This window comes from Oryctolagus cuniculus, chromosome 18, assembly GCF_964237555.1.
Source record: "Oryctolagus cuniculus chromosome 18, mOryCun1.1, whole genome shotgun sequence".
Lineage (NCBI taxonomy): Eukaryota > Metazoa > Chordata > Mammalia > Lagomorpha > Leporidae > Oryctolagus > Oryctolagus cuniculus.
Window position 1 is genome coordinate 20954032 of NC_091449.1, and position 25344 is coordinate 20979375.

A 25344-nucleotide genomic window follows, 5' to 3' on the forward strand; every position below is an offset into this window, starting at 1 on the left:
CTATTCTAGACACAAAACAGAACCCTAGTCACAAGCTAGCAAGAAAGAGGGAGAGAATGCATCCCTAAATAACTATTCTATCTTCAGGTTACTCATTTTTTTCACAAGTCTGTATTAACTCTGCCTTCAGAAATTTCATATGCACATCCATTAACTGTACTTTATCAATATAATTAGGCTCATTCACTAACAAGAGTCTTCTCTGGAAGACATAACTCTGGCTAAGTGGTGGTTATAGACTAAGAGAATGAATGCAAAGTGGACGGAATCTTGCCTACGGAAAAGATGCTCACAAACTTGCCAAACCCCTGTTCTCCTTCACTAAATAACCAAAATATTGCCCACAAGAACCTTGCAAAATATCTTAGAAAAATCTCATATTAGATGGGATTCCTAAAGAACTTAAACACTTCTTGACTACCACTGCCCGTAACTGTGCACATCTCGGGCTCACACGGATACCCCTTCTCAGGACTAACCCTATTCACCGCCCACCAGTCCATCACGTGAGCGTCCCTGACCTAGCCAGCTGCACTGTCTTGAGCTCTGATCGTGCGCACGGCCATTCCCAGCACAGCCTCACATCCAGAACCAACGGGAGAGAAAGGGAGCCGGGCGCTGCTTCCCCAAGCTCCCAGCCTGGCAGGAGGCGCAGTCTCCGCGGGGGAGGTCCCTTGAAGACCCCTCTGGCTCAGAAAGGTCAGCAGCGGTCAGCACGGTGCCGGGACACCGCATCCCGCAGCCCGAGGCCACCCAGACCGGCTCCCTGCTGGCGCACCCCTGGGAGGCAGCGCGGGCTCCAGGCTCCGGCCTGGCCCACACCTGGCCGTTGAGGGCATCTGGGGAGCGCGCCCGCGGAAGGGGGACCTGTCTGTCTCCCTCGCTCTCTCAAATACAGGAGTGACTGGATAAACACACACACACACGACAGAGAACTCGTGCAATCGTAGTTCTGCGTCTCCTGCGGGAGAACATCACCGGAAGGCTTGGTAACCGCCCCGGCGCGGGCCCACTGCCCGGTGCGGACCCGCGCGGCGGCTGGAAGCCGAGCCGAGGCCTAGGTCACGGCGGCACCTCCACAGCTAACGGACTCAGGGGCACCCAGTCCTCGCGGGCACGCGCACGAGCGCACGCAACGACCCCCGCGCCTGAGACCCCGCCAGAGCCCACGGAGTCTCCCTGCCCTCGCGCTCGCCGCCTGTTGGGGTCCGGGTCCCGCGCCGGCGCACGTCCGCAGAGGTCCCCCAGTTCCTCCCATTATTGTTGTCGTCTTCACTCAAGCCCTGGTTACCCCGTGGGGTTGGTCGGAGTCTGCAAAGCCCTTCCCCAGAGAACACGCACTGCCTTAGCCTAAGCTCGCTGCTGGCTGGGCTACGGTAACGAAAAACTGGCAGTGGGATCCGGGGTCCTGGTTGTCCCCGGTGGCCTCTGGGAAATGTAGTCCAAGCTAAATTGGCCTGGCCTCAGTGGCCTTTGGGAAATGTAGTCCAGAGGCGTAAAACGGCCGCGCAAGGACTGCCCACCTGGCGCCCTGGGGACTGGGAGTGCGCAGGCGCAGGAGCGCGCTAGCCGCAGAACCAGGAGCTGGGAGATGACAAAAAAACCTGTAGTAGGTACTAAAATGTTTCCTGACGTTAACGTGAAAATATGGTAGCTATTCAAAATAACTTATATTATTCAATAAAATATTAATAGGCGTAAAGTAACCTGGTATTGCTAATGATAGACTAAACATGTGAGGGAAATGTAGCCGCCCTCTGATAAAGCGATTTAATTTTTGTTAAATATTAAAATTATAGGCTAGGGGCCGACGCTTTGGCGTAGCGGATTAACGCCCTGGCCTGAAGTGCCGACATCCCATATGGGCTCCGGTTCTAGTCCCGGCTGCTCCACTTCCGATCCAGCTCACTGCTATGGCCTGGGAAAGCAGAGGAAGATGGCCCAAGTGCTTGGCCCCTGCACCCACGTGGGAGACCTGGAAGAAGCTCCTGGCTCCTGGCTTCAGATCAGCGCGGCTCCGGCCATTGTGGCCAACTGGGGAGTGAACCAGCTGATGGAAGACCTTTCTCTCTCTCTCTCTCTCTCTGCCTCTCCTTTGCTCTCTGTGTAATTCTTTCAAGTAAATAAATAAATCTTTAAAAAATAAAATAAAATTATAAGCTATATTGTTGTGTGGTCTTAAGATTTTTCTTGAGGGGCTGGCGCTGGCATCTCATATGGACACCTGTTTGAATCCTGGCTGCTCCACTTCCTATACCGCTTCCTGCTATGGTCTGGGAAAGCAGTAGAAGATGGACCAAGTCCTTGGGCTCCTGCACCCGTGTGGGAGACCTGGAAGAAGCTCCTGGCTCCTGGCTTTGGATCAGTTCAGCTCCAGCCATTGCAGCCATCTGGGGAGTGAACCAGCAGATGGAAGCTCTCTCTCTGTCTCTCTCCCCCCCCCCTTTGTAACTCTACCTCTCAAATGAATAAATGAAAAATATTAAAAATAATTTCCTTGAAAAAGAAAATAAATACAATCAGGCTAATTAAACAACTATTACCTAAATTTAAAAGACATGTATCTTTCTGTCCTACCATGCATTACAGTTTTGTTACTCTTCTTGATTACTTTTCCAGTAACATTTCTCTGAACTGCCTGGAGCTTTTACGGAGTAGTTCTTTTTGTTTATGTAGCAGTAAAGCTGAATTCAGGCAAATGTAAGATTCACTTTGCCTTCCAACCCAGCTTTTATTAAGCCCACATCACACTGTCTCCTGTTGTCAGCTCAATAACATTTGAGGACGGAATAGGATTCTGCTTGATGGTAGCAGCAGGCTTTGGCCTTGGAATTGATTCCCAGCTCTGCACGCGTGTCCATCCACTGTGTTCTGCAGGCTTTCCCAGGTACAGCGGCTGTGCACGTGCAGACTGCTCCTCTCCCTCTGAACTCCGTTAACCTGGAAACTACAGGGAGAGGGCTTGCTGCCTACTCCCTTCATGTTGATTTTGTAATTGGCCAGAAAATATTCTGGCTGCTTCTGCAAAGGCATTTTTTGGATAAGATTAACGTTGAAATCAGTGGTCTTTGAGTAAAGCACATTAACCTTTATGATTTGGGGTGGGCCATATCCAATCAGTTGAAGGATTTAATATAGACTTCTTCATGCAAGAAGGAATATTTAAAAAAAAAAAGATTTACTTATTTGAAAGAGTTACAGAGAGGCAGAGAGAAAGAGAGAGAGAAAGAGAGAGAGAGAGAGAGATCTTCCATCCGCTGGTTCACTCCTCAAATGGCCACAACAACTGGAGCTAAACTGATCCGAAGCCAGGAGCCAGGATCTTCTTCCACGTCTCCTGCATGGGTGCGGGGCCCAAGGACTTGGGCCATCTTCTGGAGTTTTCCCAGGCACATCAGTAGGGAGCTGGATCAGAAGTGGAGCAGCTAGGTCTAGAACTGGCACCCATATGGGATGCTGGCCCTGCAGGCTGCGGCTTAGCCCACTGCACCACAGTGCCGGCCCCGCCTTGTATTTTTAATATGTGTCCTTTTCTGTTTGAATGATGACACTACATTTTTTTTTTTATTATTGCATTTGAATGGATTTTAGTCTTTTTTCAGAGATCCAGCCACTGGAGGGAGGAGCCTGTTGTGTATAAGATACTGTGCTCATCTGAAGCTGAAGGTAAACTCACAGGTGCTGAGGGGAACGGGAATGTCCTCTGTGCTGTTACTCTCACCCGTGGAACTTCACAGACCTGCGTAATGCCAGCACCCAGGACATCTGGGGAACGTGTAAACATGCCTCATGATCTCCCAGCTGACTTCCTGGTGCACCTCAGGTCCCTCCTGCGTTGGCTGTATCTTCAGTTTGGCACCGGTGATGGTTCCTGCACGGATCTGTCCTCACTGAATTGGAGAATAAATGACACCGTGACATAAAGTGACGCAGGGAGAGGCAGCTTCGGTCCTTTTCCTGTCGAGGAAAACATCTCTGCACAAACTAATAGAGATGAAGGCATCAGCAAGATTGGGTCACCTGGGCCGTGCTCCTTTACAGCACTTTGCAGAGAGTGACGGGGAAATTCGAAGGGGAATTGAAGATGCTCAGCCTGATCAGGCCACGGTAAGCAGCCGGGTCCCCATGTTGTTGTACCCGGATGTCCGGCAGTGGTGGTGCCAATTATACTGCTCAGTGCTTGGCAGCTAGCATTCCCCTCTCTTCCCCGCCCCCTCCTGCCCTTCCTGCCTCCCTCCCACTTCTCTCTCTCTCTCCCTCTCTCTCCCTCCCTCCTCTCCTCTTTCACCTACACATTCTTCCCGTTTTCCACACTCTCCCACTCTGCTTCGTAGGGCAGGCATGAGCTGTCCTCAGAAAGAACCCTCAGTATCTTGGGAAGCATCTGTCTTAGGTGAGGCTTCTAGATGGTCTCCAGATAAAGGGAGGCCCCTGTCCTCCCAAAAGGAGGTGGCGACCACATCTATTAGCCCAGTAGCATCGAGTGCAAATATTTTCTTTTCTTTTTTTAGAATTATTTATTTATTTGAAAGTCAGAGTTACATAGAGAAGGAGAGGGAGAGAGAGAGAGAGAGAGAGAGAGAGAGAGAGGTCTTCCATCCACTGGTTCACTCCCCAGTTGGCCACAATGGCCGGAGCTGTGCTGATCTGAAGGCAGGAGCCAGGATCTTCTTCCAGGTCTCCCACATGTGTGCAGGGGCCCAAGGACTTGGGCCATCTTCTACTGCTTTCCCAGGCCATAGCAGAGAGCTGGATCAGAAGTGGAGCAGCCAGGACTCGAACCAGCGGCCATATGGGATGCCGGCACTGCAGGTTGGCAGCTTTACCCGCTACGTCACAGTGCCAGCCCCTCAAGTATTTTCAAATGCATCCACTGAAATACATCCCAGATCTCAAGGTGCAACTCGTTCCGTATCAGGTGCTGACTTCAGTGTGACAGACCTTCCAGGGCCGTGAATTGAATGCAGAATAGGAGTGCAGAAGCTCTACTGCATTATAACTGCACCTCGTCAGTAGTTTTCAGCGAAGCCTGCTCTCTTGCTGCAGGGTGAGAATACCTTAAACAAGGGAGCTTTCTGGCTTTGCTAACATTCTCAGAGTTCATTTATTTTAAAGTCTGACCATTTGTTTTCTTTAGGTATTCTATGGAGGTTACAGAAAACTAACCAATTATACAGTCCTTAAAGTTGCCATTTCTCATGTATTTTTCAAGTTCAAGAGCCTTTGTTGACACCGGCATTACCCCCATACATATGTAGCTCGTCTCATTCACCACAGGCGAGAGTTCCAGTAACTGTGATCCTGCAGCATATTGGGGGAAACCAACCCTGGACTGCAGCCAGCAAGTGGGCCCTTGTCCTCTGATGGATTGATGAGTGGTCTAATTCTATTTGTTTTTTAAATACTTATTTATTTGAAAGGCAGAGTTAGAGAAACAGAGAGAGAGAGAGAGAGAGAGAGAGAGAGAATCTTCCATCTACTGATGCACTCCCCAAATGGCCCAGTGGCCAAGGCTGGGTCTGGCTGAAGCCAGGAGCCTAGAACTCCATATGGGTCTCTAATGTGAGTGCTGGGGCCCAAGCACTTGGGCCATCTGTGGTATGGGAGACAGGGGTGGTGGGAGCACCAGTAAAGACCTCTTCACCTGGGCCCTGGGGAGAACACAGGCCCCACTTCTGGTGACCTTTAATGAAGCCAGGCCTGAGGACCCTGAGCCCTGCCACAGCAGAGCCACTAGGGATTGGCTGGCAGGCTTCTGTGATGTCACAGTCACTGAGATGCGCACTCTGGGCTGGGAGGCGACCAGAGGCCAGTAGTGCGTCTACTGCCCAACTGACCAGTTGGTAGTGTAGGCAGCAGGCGCATTTCAGAGAATCACATGGATTCGCGATGGAGGTGAGTGGGACTTGCTCTCTGCATGAGCTGTGGTGTGGGGAAGGTCCTGCCAGGGGGTGGCCCTGGTCTCCCACACTGGATTCCATGAGTGATGTGGTGGAGCTCTGAGTGCTGCCCCTGTGTGCAGAGCGTGTATACAGTTTTCTCATTCTTCCCGCTCTGCTGGTCACCAGTGTTGAATGGGCCTGGGTGTGAGTCCCTGTCTGGACATGGGTTCAAGACTAGGTGTCGGGTCAGCTGGTATCAGGTGGGCAGGGAGGCCGGCTCTGAGAGCCCCAGAGATGCGGGAGCTGGTAGCAGGCCAGGGAGCCCCGTAGACTTGGGCTCCCTGGAGGACACATGGATGCCAGCCTGGGGGAGGAGCGCCCTTTCCGAGGGCAGGGGAGGCAAGATGGGGGCTGTCCTTCCCCAACCGTCCCTAGTCCCTGAGCTCTGCACAAGTCATCCTCCAGGGACCCAGACACCAGGTGCCCGCCTGCCTGGCTGTGTGGCTGTCCCCCCTCTGACCAGGGGGACAGCCCTCAGGGCAGCATTCCTGTGGGCTCCCCGGTGCTGGCTCTCATGTGCGTGTGTGTCTTACAGATTGGATATGAATGCCCTGAGGTCCCGGAGGGCCCAGGAGCGAGCAGCGCTCTTCAGACAATATGAGCAGGTACCGGCCAGGGTGCTGGGGGAGGAGGTGGGGCCCTGCCTCAAGGACTGTGCCTGTGAGAGCCAGACCCAGCCTCCCTGGGGACACGGGGGAGGGGGCAGGTGGACAGGTCCCCCAGTGACTTCTCATCCCGGGTCCCTCTCGGCTGCAGGGATGCCGAGGAGCGGCACTGTTGGTGCCCGAAGAAGAGGACGATGAGGGCGGCTGCCTCGTCCCAGACAGGCTTGGGTTCCTGCAGTGAGTCCTCCGCACCCCAGCTCACCCCAGGGCGGGACTGGGGTCAGAAACCCCAACATGAGGCGGCACACCTGTCCCCGGGTCCCGACCTTGAGCTCAGCTGTGGTCACAGGCAGGCACTGGTCAGCATTTGGGGGCAGGAGTCGGACGTGGAGGCTGTTCCCACAGATGTCGGGGAGAGAGGCCCCGTGGCTGGAGGGTGGGCTCCGGTGACCTGGAGGGATGGAGCCATCTCGGGCCATCTCTGGCATGACTCAGCAGCCCACCTTAGCACGGGGATGAGGGCTTCTGCCTCCATGTTGTGCCAGAACCTGGAGAATAAGTAGGAGCAGAGTGGTGGAGAGATGGTCAGGGTCTGGGCTGACAGAGGAGGGCGTGAGGTGGGGCGCATGACCTCAGGAGGCCAGGGCACGGGGGGAGGGTGGGCAGTGGGGGACCCTGAGGGGTGTGGGGGTCCCAGGTACCTCGAGCCCCAGGTGCACACTCACAGCACTGAGCATCTCTCAGGAAGGCCACCCAGACTCGGTCAGTTCCAGGGTGACGTCCTGGGCAGAGCTGATGTGGGGATATAGCTGCCTCAGCCCTGGGCAGCCTGGCCCTGCTCAGGACAGCCACCCCACAACCGCTGTGGGGGGCTGCCACACACCCACGAAGGTGGACCTCTGACAGGCCTGGAGCCCCCCACTGGCAGCAAGGGCCCCTGCCTGGCCCTAGGCTCCCTGTGCTCATGGTCACCAGCCCCTCCCTCCCCATCTCAGTCCCCTGGGCTGAGAGGATGAAGCTGGTCCTTCCCTGGCCCACTAGGGAGGTCGCGGTGCCTGTTGTGGTCCTGTCCTCACCTCTCCGCCTCCCTTGCTTTCCAGTGAGCAGAAGTTGCCCCAATACAGCACCCCGGGGGCAAAGGTAAGGACAAGTCCTTGGCCATGGGCCAGTCATCTGGAAGCAGAGCTGGGCAGAGGGGGCACGTGGGGCTCGGCAGTGGTGAGTGGGAGCGCCATAAGGTCCTGCGATGCGGTACTTATACGGCACCTGCTGACATCTTACCACACTCACCTGTCCCAGAAGTGAGCCGCAGCTCAGGGGTGTCTGCTGTTGGCCGCCCTGACTCATTGGCATGGTTGGGAGTGACCTGGCTGGAGCTCAGGGGCTCTCCTTGACGAAGGGGCAGCTCGGGTCAGAGGCCAGGCCACCGATGCTCCCCCAGACAGAAGATCTGGGGCTCACGGTCTGTGCCTTTTCTGGCTCCTTCCATTTGAGCGCCCACAGAGCTCCTGAGCTGCATCCGAGGGCCCCTCTCAGAGCCCCAAGCTGGGCTCACGCCATCCTGTCTCGTTTTCCAGCGTAAACAGGAGGTAAGAAGGATCCAGAAGTGGATAAAGATGATCAAGAACCATAGTAAATACCGCGGCAGTGACAAGGTACCATGGCGATGAGGGCCCCTCGGGAACACTGAGAGCTGAATTGGGGTTTGAGCAGTGCCCATTCCTGTGCCAGGCACCGCCTGCCTCTCAGATGCCCAGGGGCAACTGTCCAGTCCCTAGAGACACAGGTCATGGGCACACCTCCCCATACACACAGGACACTGTCCTGGTAGAAAATCTGAAGTCACTGCTGAAGACAATCCCGGATGCAGGGCAGGCGTGGTTCCAGGAGCCCTGTAGCGGCCACTCCGTACACGGCAGAGCCGGTGCCCCTGAGCCCTTGGCCCTCCAGTCACTGTGGGTCATAAGGCCCCCATCTGGGCAGATACTCCCTCTGCCAATACACAGGGAGCCCCTGGCTTCTCCCTCTGCTGTCTCACCCTGTGCTGCCTCCACAAGTGGCCACGTTCACCACTCACCAGAGCCTCCTCTTTCCTGTAGTTTCAGCGCAGAATCTACAAAGGCATCCCTGCCCAGGTGCGCGGGAAGGTGTGGGCCGTGATGCTGGAGGTGGACAAGAGGAAGGCCCAGAACCCGGGCAAATACGCGGTACGGCTCTGCACTCAGCCCAAGGGGGCCCGGCCTGCTCGGGCCTGCTCAGGAGCCTGAGTCTCCGTGGAGGACCGTCCCTCACTGAGCCCTCGGGAGCCTCCTCCCCATCCTGCCTTCCTCTCCCTAGATCCTAGTCAGTGCCTCCTCCACGTCTCCTCAGACCCAGCTGGGACTGGACAGGTGTGTTTTGTGCCAGAGGCTTTAACCTGCTCTCTGCTGAGCTCACCTGGGCAGCTTGGCATACGGCCAGAAGAGAGGACTTGCTGGTCCCTGATGGGCGGGGGTCTCCCAGGATGAGATCACAATGGTGTGAGGTAGGGAGCCCCACAGGCTCTGTGCTAACATGGCCTGCCCGCAGCTGGCCGGCCCTCACCTAGGCCTGCCCACAGCTGGCCCTGCCTTCACATGGACTTGCAGCCCCTGGCATTGCCCTTGCCTGGAGTGGACGCTCCAATGGTCAGACAGCTCTCAATGCTTCTGGGAAAGGAGGGAGTGAGGACTGGTGTGGGCAGAGGGCTGTCAGCTGCAGCTGGCTCTCATGGCCCCTGGCTGCCATCAGGGAGCAGGGCCCAGCTGTGTGGCCCACCCTGCCTCCCCCAAGTCTGCAGTCTGGGGCTGGCCCTGGGAGCTGGGCCTGGAGACAGTCATTGCCCAGGCTCAGCTCCAAGCCAAGGGCGGCTTGCAATGTCGAGATGGAGATGGGCCCCTCCAGCAGGGGGCAGCATGGAGCAGTGGTCAGGCTGTGGCTGACTCCTGGAGGGCAGGGCCTGAGATATCAGTGAGAAGGCTCAGAAGCCTGGCTGGGGGCAGACCACGTCGTGCTGAGAGCTGAGGCAGGCAGGGGGAGTGCACAGGGACCTTTCAGAGCCCCTGTCTGCTGCTGACCGTCAGGGTTACGTGGGCACTGAGGCAAGTTAGGGAGCCCATGACCCTCCCTCAAGGCGGGACCCAGAAAGGAATGAGCGCTTGCAGGGAACTCCCTGTCAGCCAGAAGAGCTGACGTGGACTTGAGGTCCTTGTGTGGCAATGGGGCTTGGGCAGTTCTTGAGGCTGCCCCCCCCTTGTCCCTGCCCTGCAGGAGATGAAAGAGCTGGCCAGGCTGGGCGCCACTCACTTCCATCACATCGACTCCGCCATCGCATGGACTTTCAGAAACCACCTCATGTTCCGGGAACGTTACGGAATGAAGTGAGGCCTCTGGGCTGGGGAGGACCCGCGGGTGGGAGGAGCAAGGGTCCTGGGGCACATGGGGTCCCTAGGGAAGATTGGGTGCAAGCCTACAACAGTTCATTGAGCACAGAAAACAAACTTGCCTTTTCTATAGTACACAAACTTTCCCAAAGACACTGTGGAGAGAATGAAATGAAAAGAAACACCAGGGGAGACAATAGTAGCAATCTATCTAATAAAGGTGTTGTTTCCAGAATATTCAAGGAGCCCTTCAACTCAGTCACAAGGAAGCAGTGGGCAGCCCCCCAGTACCCCGGGAACACAGGCTCGGGGGGGACCCTTCATGAACGCACACACAATTCACCTCCTCAGCGCATGAACACACGCTTATTCCCTACACCACAAAGGGGCACCAGCGCACAGCTGTGGGAGGGGGGAACTAAAACCACTGAGGACGCCGGGTGCTGCTCCCTACAAGGCTGAACGTGCATGGGAGGCTGACTCTGCACAGCTTGGACCCACGGGACTGCACTCCCACAGTGGGACGCTCACCTGTGCCCTGAACACCCACCTGGGAAATGAAAGTGCACGTGACTGCGCCCTGGGAGGTGTGCGTGTCCCTGCAGGCGGCGCTCACCCACATGGTGGACAACACGCAGGTGCCCTGACGACGTCACTGCGCATGAGCAGAGTGTCACGGGCCCTGCGTGTGGCTGTCAGGCTCTGTTAGGCAGAGCTGCACTGAGAGCCTCGGCAGCACAAGACACACGGCCTCTGTCCTCTCTCTTCCAGCCAACAGGCCTTATTCCACATACTGATGGCCTATTCCGTCTACAATCCCGTGAGTATTCTGGGATCATAGCGCAGGTGCTATCCCGGCAGTCCCTGCAGGGCACCCCTGGTCACAGAGATCCCAGCCTGGGTTGAGGGGGCCTCGCTCATCCACAGCTCTGAGGAAGAGCGGTGGAGGCCAGGCTCTGAGCCTCCTTGGACCCAACCTCAAGTTCTGGGAGGAGAAAGGCAGCCTTCTCCTGGGCTGGGCTCCAGACCCCAGGAGCTTGGCCGTGTTGGGATGCCCCTCCCAGGACTAGCATTCCACGCAGTGGGGCGGGGGGCGAAGGCAGGGCAGATCAGGTGTACGACTTTGCTCTGGGTCCCACTGATGCCATTACACCCACCAGCCCTGTGGTTGGACCCATGGGCCTGAATCCCACTCTGTACAGCGCCACTGCCACAACCACCCACTCAGACTTTCCCATGAGTGGAGCAGGCGCAGGGCTCCATGGGTGACCCAGCAAGGCCTGGACATCCCCATCCCCCTGACCTGCCACTGGCCAACCCTGCCTGGTGCCCTGGTTCCCAGGGGGGCCTGGCATTCAGGAAGCCCAGGCCTGCACCCATGCCAGAGGCACACCTCCTGTTCCGGTCCTGGTAGCACTTCCTGGCTTACTTCTTCCTCATGTGAGAAAGGGCCACCGGCTCACCTGCAGAGCTCAGGGGTCCAGAAGCTTCCATGGGCATGGATCTGGATTCCCACAGCAACCTGGCCCATGCTGACATCTTGGGGGTAACAGGTGTCCATACTTGAGCTCTCCCCCTGTGCTGCCTAAGCTCAGGCCCTGCAGGATTCCCTCCAGGAACTTGGAGAACTTCTCTGGGCTCCAATTCTTGGGCAGCTGACACCAAGTGGCAGGATTCAGGCACAGGGGCTCCCTGTGCCTAAATCTTCCTGGATCCTTCAGTGGGTGACCCTGATCTGCCTGAGAGGTGGGCCATCCTAGGATATCATTCTTGCCAGGGGAGGTCTCCTAAAGGTATTCTGGGATCTTGCAGGAGGTGGGCTACAGCCAGGGTCTGAGCCATGTGGTGGCGCTGTTGCTCATGTATATGCCCGAGGAGGACGCTTTCTGGGCCCTGGTGCAGCTCATGGAAAGCAGGAAGCATGCGATGCACGGTAGGTGGATGGCGTGTGGGGCCCAGTGCATGCAAGTCCGTGCACGGCCCTCACTGGCTCCTGAATGTGCAGGACAGTGTCACAGTGTTGGGGGGGGGGCTCCCAGGAAGCCAGGGCTGGCAGAGGCCTCCCAGACTGAGCCAGCCCCCTTCTTTTACCACCACCCAAAGGCCCTGCAGCTTGGCCATGGCCATCCTGGGTGTGAGAACCTTCAGAACAAGGGGTCCTGTCCTTGTCCAGTGACTCAGGTCGATTCTGACTCTTCTGCCTCACACGTCTGTACACAACTCTCAAGCACAGAGCCACACCCAGGGAACTTGTGGAAGGCAGCATCCCCTGTAGGGTCACCCCCTCCTCGCTCCTGAGTCTTGGAATGGTCAGGAGGCACCCAGTCTGACTTGCACCCACCCCAGCGGGCTCCAGGGGGCAGCCAGGCCTGGGCTGCACACAGTCACCCACCTGCACCCACCTCCCAAGCAGATCCTCTGCCCTGGCCATGTTCATCCCCACCTGCCCCTGGTCCAGCCTCCCCTGACCCTCAATGCTCAGAAGCACCCCACCCAGGCCTGGGGCTCTCCAGCCTTCCTAGGAGGAGGCTCTCACATGAGGGTGTGGCTGATTCTACTCAGGTTTCTACAAACCAAACACCCCCAAACTGGAGCGATTCCAGCAACACCTGGGGCTCATTGTGCATCGCGTGCTCCCCTCCCTGGAGAAACACCTGGTAAGTTAAGCATCTCCTTTCTCCTCTTGGGGGCTCTGGGCTCATGGGACTGCTTCCTGAGCCAGGGGAGGCCACATCCTCACCAAAACTTTCCTTGGTTACGGGGGTCCACGGCAGCTTGGGTGTTGGTTTGTTGTCCAGCACTTGGTCCCCCAGAGTTGGCGTAGATTGAAGGGAGACGCTGTCCCCAGAGCAGAGTGGAAGGAGGGACCTGTGTCCCTTCAGGAACCTGCATGGCTGGGAGGGGGGATGCCCCTGCTGCTGGGCTTCCTGCACCCAGGGGCTCTGCCCCAGGGCTCAGATTAGAGGGAGTCAGGCCTGGGCCCTGGGCCCTGGGCCCTGAGCCCCCTCTGCCTCTGCCTTTTCTTAGGAGAAGGAGGGTGTGTGCCTGGAGGATTCCACCACCCACTGGTACATCCAGTGCTTCCTGGATGGGGTAAGTGCCCCGGGGACCCCTTGCCCAGGGAAGCTCCTGCCCCAGTGCCTGGTTCTCTGGTGCTGGTGGCCTGTGACTCTGAGCTCCCCCAGCCCCAGCAGACACAGGAGGGAGCCTGCTGTGCAGACCAGGCAGGCCCTGTCCAGCCCTGCTAAGGGTGGTCCAAGCTGAGGCTGAGCCTCAGAGCCAGCAAGGAGGGGACAGGTCCCACCAGGACCTATCCAGAGAGCCTGGCAAAGGCCAGAGCCCTACAGTGAGAGGCAGGAGATCCATAGACCCCCCGTGGCAGAGGCTGGTGGCAGCACAGCCCAAGGGCTGACCCCTCCCCAGGTCCCTGGGGTGTCTGGCATCTCCAGTGTGGCTTCCAAAGTGTGCAGACCCCCAGGGTCCAGGACAGGACATGGTCATCCTCTGTGGGTCTGGTTCGCTGAGTGGGCAGGGATGTGGCCATGAGGCATGGCCTCCCCTCCCCTCCCAGGAGGAGCTCTGGCCTTCTTGTGTGATCAGCCTCCTGGAGTCTCCCTCTGTCCTAGGGGAGTGACACTGCACACCCACCCCTGTGGGCCCTGCTGAGGCCCTGATGGGCGGGTCCTCCAATGCCTCTGTCCCCAGGTGCCATTCCCCCTGGCTCTGAGAATATGGGATATATACATCCTGGAGGGCGAGCACGTGCTCCCGGCCATGGCATACACGGCCCTCAAGATCCATCAAAGTGAGTCCTCAGGGCCCACAGAGGCCCGGGTGCTGGGGACGGAGGAGCTGGGGGTCCCCTGCCTGTCCCTCGGGAGCAGGGCTTGAGGGAGGGATGAGGGGGTTTGGGAGGCCTGGGTTCCCTTCAGGAGGGCACTGAGAATCCCCCTGTTGCATCCCCAATCCCAGGCCCCCACAGACCACAAGGAGAAGTGGCCAGGGTCATCGCACTGGAAATTGGCCCCTGAGCAGTCCCTCTAGTGCTTGGTGTGACACCCAAGGGTGTCCAAGGGTGTCTGCAGCCCATGTCTGGTGCTGGGACAGGGCTTGGAGCAGCCATGGTGGCTGCGCCATCCCTAGGGCCCCTCCCAGCCTGACACCCACCCCCATGTCTAGAGCGCCTGCTGAAGATGCCCCGGGACCACCTCCGGGAGTTCCTGCAGGTGACCCTGAAGCAGGCCTGGTCTCTGAGCGAGGACGCGGTCATCAGGCAGCTGCGGGCCTCCATGCGTGAGCTGGGGAAGCTCCAGTGCCTCCTGCCTCCCGAAGGTGAGTCCAGCACACGGCCCCGTCCCATGCTCCCTTGGGGGAGTCAGTAGTGGGAGTGCCAGGCCCTGACATCCCCGCCCAGGGCCTCACCTCTTCCTGGTCCTCCTTGTCCTCCGCGGGCTCAGCAGTTCTGCTTTCTGAAGCTCTGTCAGCATGGCCTGGCAGGGCCTCGGGCAGCTTCCCAGAATCCTCCTGTGGGTGCCGGCTCTCCCCCCACCACTCTGGGGCCGGGCCGTGGAGCTGTCCTCAGGACATTTGTGGCTCTGGCTCCTCGGCTGACCCCCACTCTGGAGTGGATTGGAGGCCCCGCCTTGAGCTACCCTGCCCAGGTCTGGAGCAGGTGCCCTGGCTCAGTGCCCCCAGGAGCCTGGAGCACAGCTGGACCCCCACTCCAGCAAGATGAGAAGTGGCCCTGCCTGCCCAGGGGGCCCCTCCCCAACTGACCCCACACAGGCTCCTGGCCCGATGACCACAGCTGTCTGCACACAGGACCCTCCTAGGACAGGGGTGGGCGGGGCTCCCACCTGCATGTGGGCAGGGCTAGAGGGAGGTGGGGCTGTGGGAGACCCTGTGCAGTGATGTAAAGGCTACCGGCACTGGATCCCCTTCAGCCATCTGAGAACCCCTGGAAGGCCCAGGTGCCCTGAGCCCAGTTGTGGGGGCCGAGTGCACTCCTGCAAGCAGGGCTGGGCACAGAGGCAGGGCTGGGGGCCCCACGGCAGAAAACAAGAGTGTGGGCTCTGCAGCCCTAGCCTCGGGCCAACAGAAGGCAGCGGGACCCGGAGCATCGCTGGCTTCTGGGCTCTAGTGGGGAGGGGTCCCCGTGCTCATCCCCTGCTGCTGCTGCCATCATGGACCTGAGCGCCTGGGTCCCCATGCAGAGCAGAGATGGGCTTGTCCCAGCTCTAGAGGCTCTAAGTGGGGGCCCAGGTGCAGGCTGTCCAGGCACTGGGGAGGCCCCACTGTGCCTCCAGGTGCTGCCTCCTTGGGTGCTCCTGGGACAGTAGCGGTGACAGCCCAGTCTCACCAGGAAAGAGACAGTGGCCCAGGGGCAGAGGACACAGGGCACCCCTGCCACCTCTTTAGAAACTGCATTCCCTGTCCCCAAGTCCTGAACCGGACTCCATGTCTGCCCCACAGCCCCAGCTCTCACCCCCATCATCTTAGGCTCAGTTCCTTTCCAGCCATGTAGGAGGGACTCAGATGCGGGAAATCAGCCAATGCACTGTTAGGGCGCAGCAGGTCAGGTGGGGTAGGTGATGGGGTCCTGAGTTGGTGCCTGGGTCCCCAGAGATGAGAGTGAGGCAAGGAGTTCAGGGCCATCCACCCTGTGGGGCTGTGCAGGAGGAGCCGATGGTGTCCCAGGGCTCCCCTTCCCGGGCTGCACACACCCTCCCCTCTGGGGCCAGCAGCCTGGAAGAGTCCTCAGCGTCACACGTGGTGATGGGGACCCCAGGATGAGGTCGGGGCAGGCACCCTGCAGGCCAGACGGGGGCTGTGGAGAAGCAAACCGCGTCTCTTCTTCTTCCAGCCAAGGCCATCGAACAGTGCAGCAGGCCCCTGGGGCAGGCACGCGTCCCCCAGATGCACGTTCCTGCCCCCACTGCTCCGAAGGCCAAAATCACCATTCAGGACACAGTGGCAGTGTGGGAGCAGACCAGGGGTCCCGCTACCCGTGCAGTGATGATCCGTCCTCCAGGAAGCTTTGGCCTCCGCATCACCAAGAGGGAAGGCATGGAGGAGGAGGAGAGCTGGGAAGGCAGCCCAGAGCCCCTCGGCCTGGGCTCCCCTGTGGGGACCGCAGAGTCTCCAGGTTCTGCCAGCCCCACGGAGTCTCCAAAGTGCTCGAGGTGGGGAGGCCTGTGCCAGTGCGCCAGTCTCCCTAACCTGAGCGGGCCAGAGCACAGGGAGGACGACTCCTCCGACGCTGGCAGCCGGGAGGGCCTGTGGATGTGGGCTCCTCCACAGGCCTCAGAACCCCCAGAACCAGGGCCCATGCAGGCTGTCCCCGCCTGGGGGCCACGGCTGAAGACTTCCCCCTACTGGCATGGCAGCCCCACGCACTCTGGGGACAGTCACGGGCTGGAGCCGGCCAGAGCCAGCCCTGGGATGGGAGACCAGGCCCGCGTGCCCTCCCTGGCCAGAGGCCTCCTTACCTCTTATTCTGTGGGGCACCTGGATGATGGGTGCCTCCTAGAAGAGAGGCCGAGTCCAGCATCTGTCCTGCCCAGGCTGGGCAGCAGCCTTCCGTGTGTCTTCACGGCATCCTATGCACTTGGTTGAGCCCCCACCGCCCAGGCTCTTCCTGGGCCCAGGACACCCTGACACTGGAAGACAACAGCCGTGCCAGGAGCCACTGTACTCTCCTCCCCGCCCCCTCCCCCACCGCCACCCTCAGGTGGTGCTGAGTCTGTATTAAATTGTTCCATGGAAACGAGTTTGCTCCAGTTTGTGACCCCGGTGCCCAGCGGCAGCAAGCTTCCCCGTGTTCCTGGAGAGCGTAGGCAGCTCCACAGCCCCCAGCCCCAGGCAGAGACCCACTCAGGACCCTGCAGGCAATGCCTGAGATTCAGCTGTGCCCTGTGGGAACTGGGTCAGGGTGGGAGAGCAGCAGCTGTGAGTGCCCGTGACCTCTGGGACAGATCAGCACAATAGGAACAGCCGTGGTTGGAGGGCCTGTGTCACCTCTGTGCTCTCCCCTAGACCTGGGCGGCCGTGGCTGCAGCATCCCTGGCTTGACCCCACATGTCTCTCACAGGTATGGGATACCTGTGTCACACTGTATGTTCCAGGACCTCAGGAAGGAATTAAATTCCTGTGGTGTATACGCTGGCCCGTTATCAGTCTTTATTTTCCAGGGGACACCGAGGACCAGCAGGGCTGACTTAACCGCCTTTATCACATTTCTAGCCTTTTCTCCGGATTGGGCTGCTGCAAATACAGCCTTTGAATAAGTATCTCCCACCACTTGGACAAACTTAAGTTGACCCAAGGAGTTAATGTGGGTGAAGTCCACTTGCCAGAGCTTCTTAGGAGCAAGTCCTCGCGGGTTCACTCCTGCTTGTAGCAGTGGGGCTGACGGGGCGAGGGGGCACAATTCTTGCAAGAGTGCACTAGGTGTTTGCATTGGCTCATTGTTAGCTCCGGGAAAAGTGATTTTGTGTTGCTTTCTGCCATATGAAGTTTTTGGTGTAGAATAGGGGCTTGTTCTAGGTGTCTGATGGCAGCCAAGTTGCAGGAGATAAGATGATCGACCTTTTCATTGCCTTGGGAAACTCACATAACAAGCAGCAAGTATGACCTGCAAACCAGCGTAAGCACAGCAATGGAGTTTTTTTTCTGAACTTGAGCCTTGAACCCCCTGGGCGGTTTAAAGGGCCCTGTGCCTCCATCAGCACCAGCAGGTGGTATCGGGAGAGAGGCACCTCCCCAGACTGAGTTGTCCCGAGCCCTTCCAGCCCCTGAGGCTGCAGCCCTACAGGCCCACACGCCGGGTCACCAAGGGGCGGTGCTGCTCTGCCTAGACCCTCCAGAGAGCTCCCCCAGCCTCCGATGCAGGAGCACAGTGTGTTGGCTCCAACAAGACGAGGGTGTCCATGGAAACGCTAGCAGAAGCGAGCCCGAGACAGCTGCTTGTGCTCTTATCTGGAACCCGGTGAGCAGCAAGAGGAGTAACTTAATATCGGGTTATAACCATGAATAAAACCCCACATGTGAGTGCATCCTGATACAAACAGATAACTGCATAAGCAGACGGATGGAGAAGAGACAAATACTCCTGAGAGAGACCCTAAGTAGTCAATGGCTGACTCCGCTCCAGCAGGGGGAGCTACTGCCCCTCCCTGACAGATGTGGACAGTCCTCTGGTGATAACCCGTGGTCAGCCACAGCTGTCATGCACCTGGATGCCAGGTGACAAGAAGGGACCTGATTTCTTTGGTTTTCTTTCCAAACTCCCCAACCCTAGTCCAAACTCCAAAGAGAGCACAGTGTAGGGGACATTGGGTCATCCCTGGCCAGGCCTCCCCTAGAGTGGCAAGGTCAGAAAACCCAGGACAGGCTGAGAAAGCTCCCAGCCCCGAGGACAGGTGGACAACGGGCAGCTGGCACTCAGCTCTGGGTGCTTCTTTGCCTAAAGCAGTTGCCGGATGTGAATCCTGTTTGGCACAGGGTTCTCCCTGGGCTCGAAATAATTGTGTGTCTTTTCTGCTCTGATGCCCAGCAAACCGTATTCTGTCATTGTTGGTGATAGAGTGCCTCCAGCCAAAACAAAACAAAAGTGCTTAATCTTGAATTCACTTGGAAGGCAGAGTCACAGAGAGGCAGAGAGAGAGAGAGAGCGAGCGAGAGAGAGAGAGAGCAAGAATTTCAGTCCGTTGGTTCACTCCCCAAATGGCTGCAATGGCAGCTGGGCCTCCTCTGGGTCTCCCATTTGGGTGCAGGGGCCCAAGCACTTGGGTCATCTTCCACTGCTTTCCCAGGCCATTAGCAGAGAGCTGGATGGGAAGTGGAGCAGCCGGGACTGGAACTGGAGCCCACATGGGATACTGGCACAGCAGGCAGCAGCTTTACCCATTAAGCCACAACATGGACCCTAATTTTGACATATTGTGACATGTAAAACCTGCACTTTTAAAAATGTGAGGGGCTGGCTTGTGGCTCAGTGGGTTTAAAGCCCAGGCCTGTGGTGTTGGCATCCCATATGGATGCTGGCCAAGTCTGGCTGTTCTGCTTCCAATCCAGCTCCCTGCCATGGCCTGGGAAAGCAGTAGAAGATGGCCCAAGTCCTTGGGCCTCTGCACCTGCGTGGGGGACCCAGAAGAAGCTCTTGGCTTCTGGCTTCTAATCAGCACAGCTCCGGCCATTTTGGTCATTTGGGGAGTGAATCAGCAGATGGAAGACATTTCTCTCTCTCTCTTTCTCTATCTCTCTAACTCTGTCTTTCAAATAAATAAAATAAGTCTTTTTTTTTAAAAAATTAATGTGAGGCAATATCTACACATTCACAAAAGACCTTCAAAAACGTAGTGGAAGCTGCATTTTATGAAAAAGTCATGTGACTTTCGAAATTTTTGCACTGAAATAAGCTTACTGTTTTTTTTTTTTTTTTTTAAGATTCGTTTATTTATTTGAAAGTCAGAATTACACACAAAGAGGAGAGGCAGAGAGAGAAAGAGAGACAGAGGTCTTCGATCTGCTGGTTCACTCCTCAACTGGCCCCCATAGCCACAGGTGTGCCGATCCGAAGCCAGGAGCCAGAGCTTCTTCCTGGTCTCCCACGCAGGTGCAGGGGCCCAAGGACTTGGGCTATCTTCTACTGCCTTCCCAGGCCATAGCAGAGAGCTGGATGGGAAGTGGAGCAGCTGGGACTCAAGCTGGCTCCCATATGGGATGCCAGCACTGCAGGAGGAGGCTTTAACTCACTACGCCAGAGCCACAGCACCAGCCCCAGCTTACTGTGTTTAAAAAGGAATTATTGGGGCCAGCGCAGTGGCCCAGTGGGTTAACGCCCTGGCCTTAGGGACCGGTGCCCCATATGGGCACCGGTTCTAGTCCCAGCTGCTCCTCTTATGATCTAGCTCTCTGCTATGGCCTGGGAAAGCAGTAGAAGATGGCCCAAGTCCTTGGGCCCCTGCACCCGTGTGGAAGGCACAGAAGAAGCTCCTGGTTCCTTGCTTCAGATCGGCTCAGCTCTGCCTGTTGCGGCCATCTGGGGAGTGAATCAGTGGATGGAAGACCTCTCTCTCTCTCTCACTGTCCACTCTGCCTGTCAAAGAAAAAAAAATAGAGTAATTATCCAGACTTACTTCCTATAATTAATTGACTTTGACACTTATTATCAGGACTTCTACCATGCACTGCTCATTCAAAATATTTGATTCTGATTAATTTTTAGAAGCCTATAGTATTTCTTTTTTGTTTGTTTTTTCATCTATAGTATTTTGAGCAGGAGAATCTTCAGAGCCCATGATCCAGAGAATTCTTTCTGTGACTATCACATATTGGTTTTTTTGTTTTCCTTTTTAAATATTTATTTATTTATTTATTTATTTGAAAGGCGTAGTTACAGAGAGGCAGAGATAGAAAGAGAAAGAGAGAGAGAGAGTCTGCAAAATTACTCTTTTTTTTTTCTTTGACAGGCAGAGTGGACAGTGAGAGTGAGAGAGAAAGAGAGAGAGAGAGATAAAGGTCTTCCTTTGCCGTTGGTTCACTCTCCAATGGCCACTGCGGCTGGCGCACCACGCTGATCCGATGGCAGGAGCCAGGTGCTTCTCCTGGTCTCCCGTGGGGTGCAGGGCCCAAGCACTTGGGCCATCCTCCACTGCACTCCCGGGCCACAGCAGAGAGCTGGCCTGGAAGAGGGGCAACTGGGACAGAATCCGGTGCCCCGACCGGGACTAGAACCCGGTGTGCCGGCACCGCTAGGTGGAGGATTAGCCTGGTGAGCCGCGGTGCCAGCCTGGATAATTGCTCTAGATAAAGACACTGTAGGGGCTGGCACTGTGGCGTATTGAGTAAACCCGCTGCCTGCAGTGCCGGCCTCCCATACGGGCACTGGTTCCAATCCAGCTCCTCTCTTTTTTTTTTTTTTAAAGATTTATTTATTTATTTGAAAGAGTTATATAGAAAGATAAGGAGAGAGAGAGAGAGAAAGAGAGAGAGGTCTTCCATCTGCTGGTTTACTCCCCAACTGGCCGCAACAGAGTGAGCTATTCCAATCCGAAGCTAGGAGATAGGAGCTTCCTCTGGGTTTCCCACATGGAAACATGCAGAGAGCTGGATTGGAAGTGGAGCAGCCGGGACTGGAACCAGCACCTCTGCTGTGGCCTGGGAAAGCAGAAGATGGCCCAAGCCCTTGAGAAACTGCACCGCATGGGAGACTGTGGGGAGCAACTCGGACTGGACTGTTACTGGAATTAAGACTTATTCTATGCATCTGCTCTCCCACAATATGGCGCTGAGAAGGGAGAAACAGCTTCTATGCAGCTGCCTCCAGTTCAACCAATAAACTGTAGGACCTGCTCCTGATTGGAGGAGAGCAGCGTACTCGGCGTGTGGGTAGCAGAGTTGGGATTGGCGGAAAAGGACTATGAAGGAGGAGAGAGACAACATGCACCAGGAACATCTATCTGAAGGAACACCTGTGCAGCCCCCGAGAGAGCCGGCCGGCGGTGTGCCGCTCCCCCGCGGAAGTGGGGAAGGTGGCAGGGGGAACTGCCCTTCCACAGAGGTGGAAGGGATGGTAGCCAACCTGGGAAGAACCAGCAGCAAACCCGGGGAGGGCCGAGCAGACAAAAGAACAGCGCAGGGTCCTGTGTCGTTCCTCCACAAAGAGGGGCAGCGACAGGAGACTGGTAAGAAGCTCTTGGCTCCTGGCTTCAGATTGGCACAGCTCTGGCTGTTGCGGCCAACTGGGGAGCGAACCAGCAGATGGAAGACCTCTCTCTCCCTGCCTCTGCTTCTTCTCTGTGTAACTCCGACTCTCAAATAAATAAATAAATCTTTTTTAAACAAGACATTGCAAATGTTAAAAATTAAAATTTAACCTGTTTTGTTAAAAACAACCTTTTAAAGATAAAAATAACGTGGTTTTTGTTCAATTATTCCAGACTATATTCTCACATATAGGGGTAGTGCTAGAAAGAATAGGAAAAAACATGAGAGGACAGAGTAAATACCTGAGATAATAGAGAAATATCTGTTCAAGTGCTTTTCAGTGCAAGAGTAGCTGGTAGAATTAAAGACAGCGTGTGATGTTACAAATCAGAAACAAGAGTGTAACTCCTCATGCAAAAGGGAGAGCACTGAAAGTAGCCATGAAATGTAAGCCAAAACCTTAGAAGAGAGTGACTGAAATTAGAACACACCAACCACAACCACAAAAAATGGGTTAAATTTATTATAAGAATCTCAGAGTAAAATTTTTTTTTTGACAGGCAGAGTGGAGAGAGAGAGAGAGAGAGAGAGATATCTTCCTTTGCCGTTGGTTCACCCTCCAGTGACTGCTGCGGCTGGCGTACCACGCTGATCAGATGGCAGGAGCCAGGTAATTGTCCTGGTCTCCCATGGGGTGCAGGGCCCAAGCACCTGGGCCATCCTCCACTGCACTCCCTGGCCACAGCAGAGAGCTGGCCTGGAAGAGGGGCAACCGGGACAGAATCCGGTGCCCCGACCGGGACTAGAACCCAGTGTGCCGGCACCGCAAGGCGGAGGAATAGCCTAGTGAGCCAGGATGCCGGCCTGAACTCAGGTATTCTTATATAGGACCTGGCTGCAGCGGCTTTACCACTGCACCAAGGGCCTGCCCCCAATGTTTTTCTTAAGCTTTAGGTGTCTTCGCATCAAGAAAGGAGTGGCAAATCCAGACCCAAAATGCAAAGTCATCGTAATCAGTCCTTGCTTTCTTTTTCCACTTAACGTGGCCAACTCTTCCCTGGGCTCTTCTGGGGGTTCCTACAGACCACAGAGCCTGAACCCCAGCTGCTCTGCTCCAAAGTGGCCCAGACACCCAATGGGGACGATATGGCAGCACCATACTACGTCTTCCTTTTTTCCACAACCTTGTTCTCTTTCTACCTGTTTATGTTGTAAAGTTTTAGAATTTTTATTTACATTTGTTTATTTGAAAGGCAGAGAGACAGAGATCTCCTGGCCACTGATCCATTCCCCAAATGTCTGCAACAGCCAGGGCTGGGCCAGGCTGAAGCCAGGAGCCCCAAACTCAATTTGGGTCTCCTGTGTGGGTGACAGGGATCCAAATATTTGGGCTGTCACTTACTCCCTCCCAGGGTCTAGGCGAGCAGGAAGCTGGAATTCAAAGTGGAGCCAGGCCTCAAATCCAGGCACTCTGATAGGGGCTACCAGCATACCAAGCTGTGTCTTCACTGCTGCACCAAATGTCCAAAACAATGGTGCAAGGTCTTTTAAAAAACAAACAAAAAATCTGCCCATTAGCATCAGAGTTGGGGGAGGGGGGAGCAGGTTACAGGTACAGATTCTGAAACTCTGCAGTCTTAAGAGACTGGGTGGCTGCAGCCTCATTTTGAGTATCCATCCCAGTGCAACAGGAGAGAAACAGGACTCATTTATAAAAATATCAAGCTCCTCACAACTGGACACGTGTCCATTTCTAGCTCCAAACCAATCAGGAGCGAGGAGTGTCAGATCCTAACCGGCAGTGACCCCTGCTGCCCTGGTAGGGACTCCTGAACGTTCAAGCATGCCCAAAATGGCCTCATGTGAACTTTCCGGGGTGATGGTATTGAGCACCATTGCTGTGGTGTGTCGTGTGCAAAAACAGTGAAAGCCAAATCAGCGGTGCCTGTGCAGATCACCTAGCTGGGTGCCAAATGCTGTCCTGTGCCCGGGGGTTTGAGCCAGATTGAAGTGCCGTGTGTACTGGGGGAACGGGCATGCCTTCCCACCCCCATGAAAGCACCTGTTCGGCTCCCATAGGACAGCAAGTTGATGGAAGCTCACCCTGCTGTGCTGTCCCTGTGTTGGAGCATGAGCGCCCCATAAACCCTTCTGGGTTGCATATTGGCCCCTTGTCAATTTCTATCTGCAAGTGAGCCAAAGACCCTGGGCTTGGTAAGGCCACTGTGATGTACAAATAGTTCCACTTTCTGGAAGCAGGTTTGTGACAATGTTTCAGGATCACCTTTTGCAGCATGAGTTAATCAAAGAAAAAAAGACAAAGGTTGTCCCTTGCATTCTTCATTAAAAAAATTTTATATATTTGAAATGCAAAATGAGAGAGAGAGAGAGAGCAGGAAGGAGGAAGGGAGGGAGGCAGGGAGGGAGAGAGAGAGATCTTTCATCCACTGGTTCATTCCCCAAGTGCCCTCAGTAGCAGGGCCGAGTCGGGCTGAAAGCAGGAAATACAGCTGCATCTCCCACGTGGGTGGCAGGAACCCAGCACCTGGGCCTTCCCCTGCTGCTTCTCATGCACATTGCAGGAAACTGAATGCAAGTGCAGACGGACACCGCACGCAGGGGCTCCAGCCACTGCGCTGGCACATCGCCTGCCCGTGTTCTCCACCTCCTTTCAGGCCTGGGACCTTCCACGTCTCACCTGTCGACAGGTGTGCTGGCCTGCCAGGTATGTAGCCTGCTTCCTCGCCACCCCCCCCCCCCAGCACCAGGTGAACACCATGCTCCCCTTCAGCAGCTTCCTGCCTGACTCGAAGGCGCACACCTGTCCTTTCCCAAGGTCCTCCTGGGGGACGTCAAGCACACACCTGTGGGGCCTGTAGAATCAAGCTTTTTTTTTTTCCTTGAATTTTTATTTTTTTTAAAGGTTTACTTGAAAGTCAGTTACCGAGAGAGTCGAGCTTATTTTTTAAAACTGGAGGCTTACGTGAACATCTTGCTCCCCCAAGCACAGAACCTAACAATTCCCATGCTCTCTCTAATCTGGTCTTCTACTATTTTGTTGGTTGCCCCAATCAATTAACACATTTCCACATAGAGCTTAAGAAACCTTGTGCCCACCCCCACCCCCCATTGAAATATTAAGGAATTCAGCTGTAAAAGCTTCCTGGCCCAGGATTTGTGGGGGGGGGGGTGTCGAGGTTTCTTTCATTTTTTAAAAAAATATTATTTATTTATTTGAGTGCTAGTTAGAGAGAGAGGGAAAGACAGAGAGAAAGGTCTTCCATCAGCTGGTTCACTCCCCAGATGGCCAGAGCTGGGCCAATCAGAAGCCAGGAGCTTCTTCTGGGTGCGGGGACAGAGCCTTCCAAGTGAGAACGCTGGTGGCTGCTTCAGTCACAGGAGCTGCAGACCCCGGCCCACTCAGAGGACGGGGTCGTGCACACTTCCGCTAAGACAAGCAAGCCCCGCACAGAGACCTGGGGAGCGCGGCCCGCTGGACGCTGGGGGTGGACAGCCCAGCAGGCCCCGCGCGCTCCCGGCGGGGAGGCCAGCCCAGGTCCCCAAGCCCCCGGGCGCCCCGCGGCCCAGGAAGCGAGCCGCGCGCCCAGCACCGCGGGGCCCCACGCCCCTCCCCGCCGCACGGCGGCGCTGCGCAAGGCCGGCCGTTGTCCGGGGCCGTTGGGCGCC

General features: G+C 56.2%; 1 protein-coding gene across 1 annotated transcript; it reads left to right on the plus strand.

The window, feature by feature from the left end:
• Positions 1–2622: 2622 nt before the first annotated feature.
• Positions 2623–17105, plus strand: LOC138846510 (USP6 N-terminal-like protein). Its single transcript, XM_070062528.1, has 8 exons — positions 2623–6547; positions 6699–8202; positions 8647–10768; positions 11761–11881; positions 12511–12605; positions 12976–13041; positions 13654–13753; positions 14128–17105. The coding sequence occupies exons 3-8, from the start codon at positions 10745–10747 to the stop codon at positions 14328–14330; spliced, it is 609 nt and encodes a 202-aa protein (XP_069918629.1). The 5' UTR covers positions 2623–6547; positions 6699–8202; positions 8647–10744; the 3' UTR covers positions 14331–17105.
• The last annotated feature ends 8239 nt before the right edge of the window (positions 17106–25344 follow it).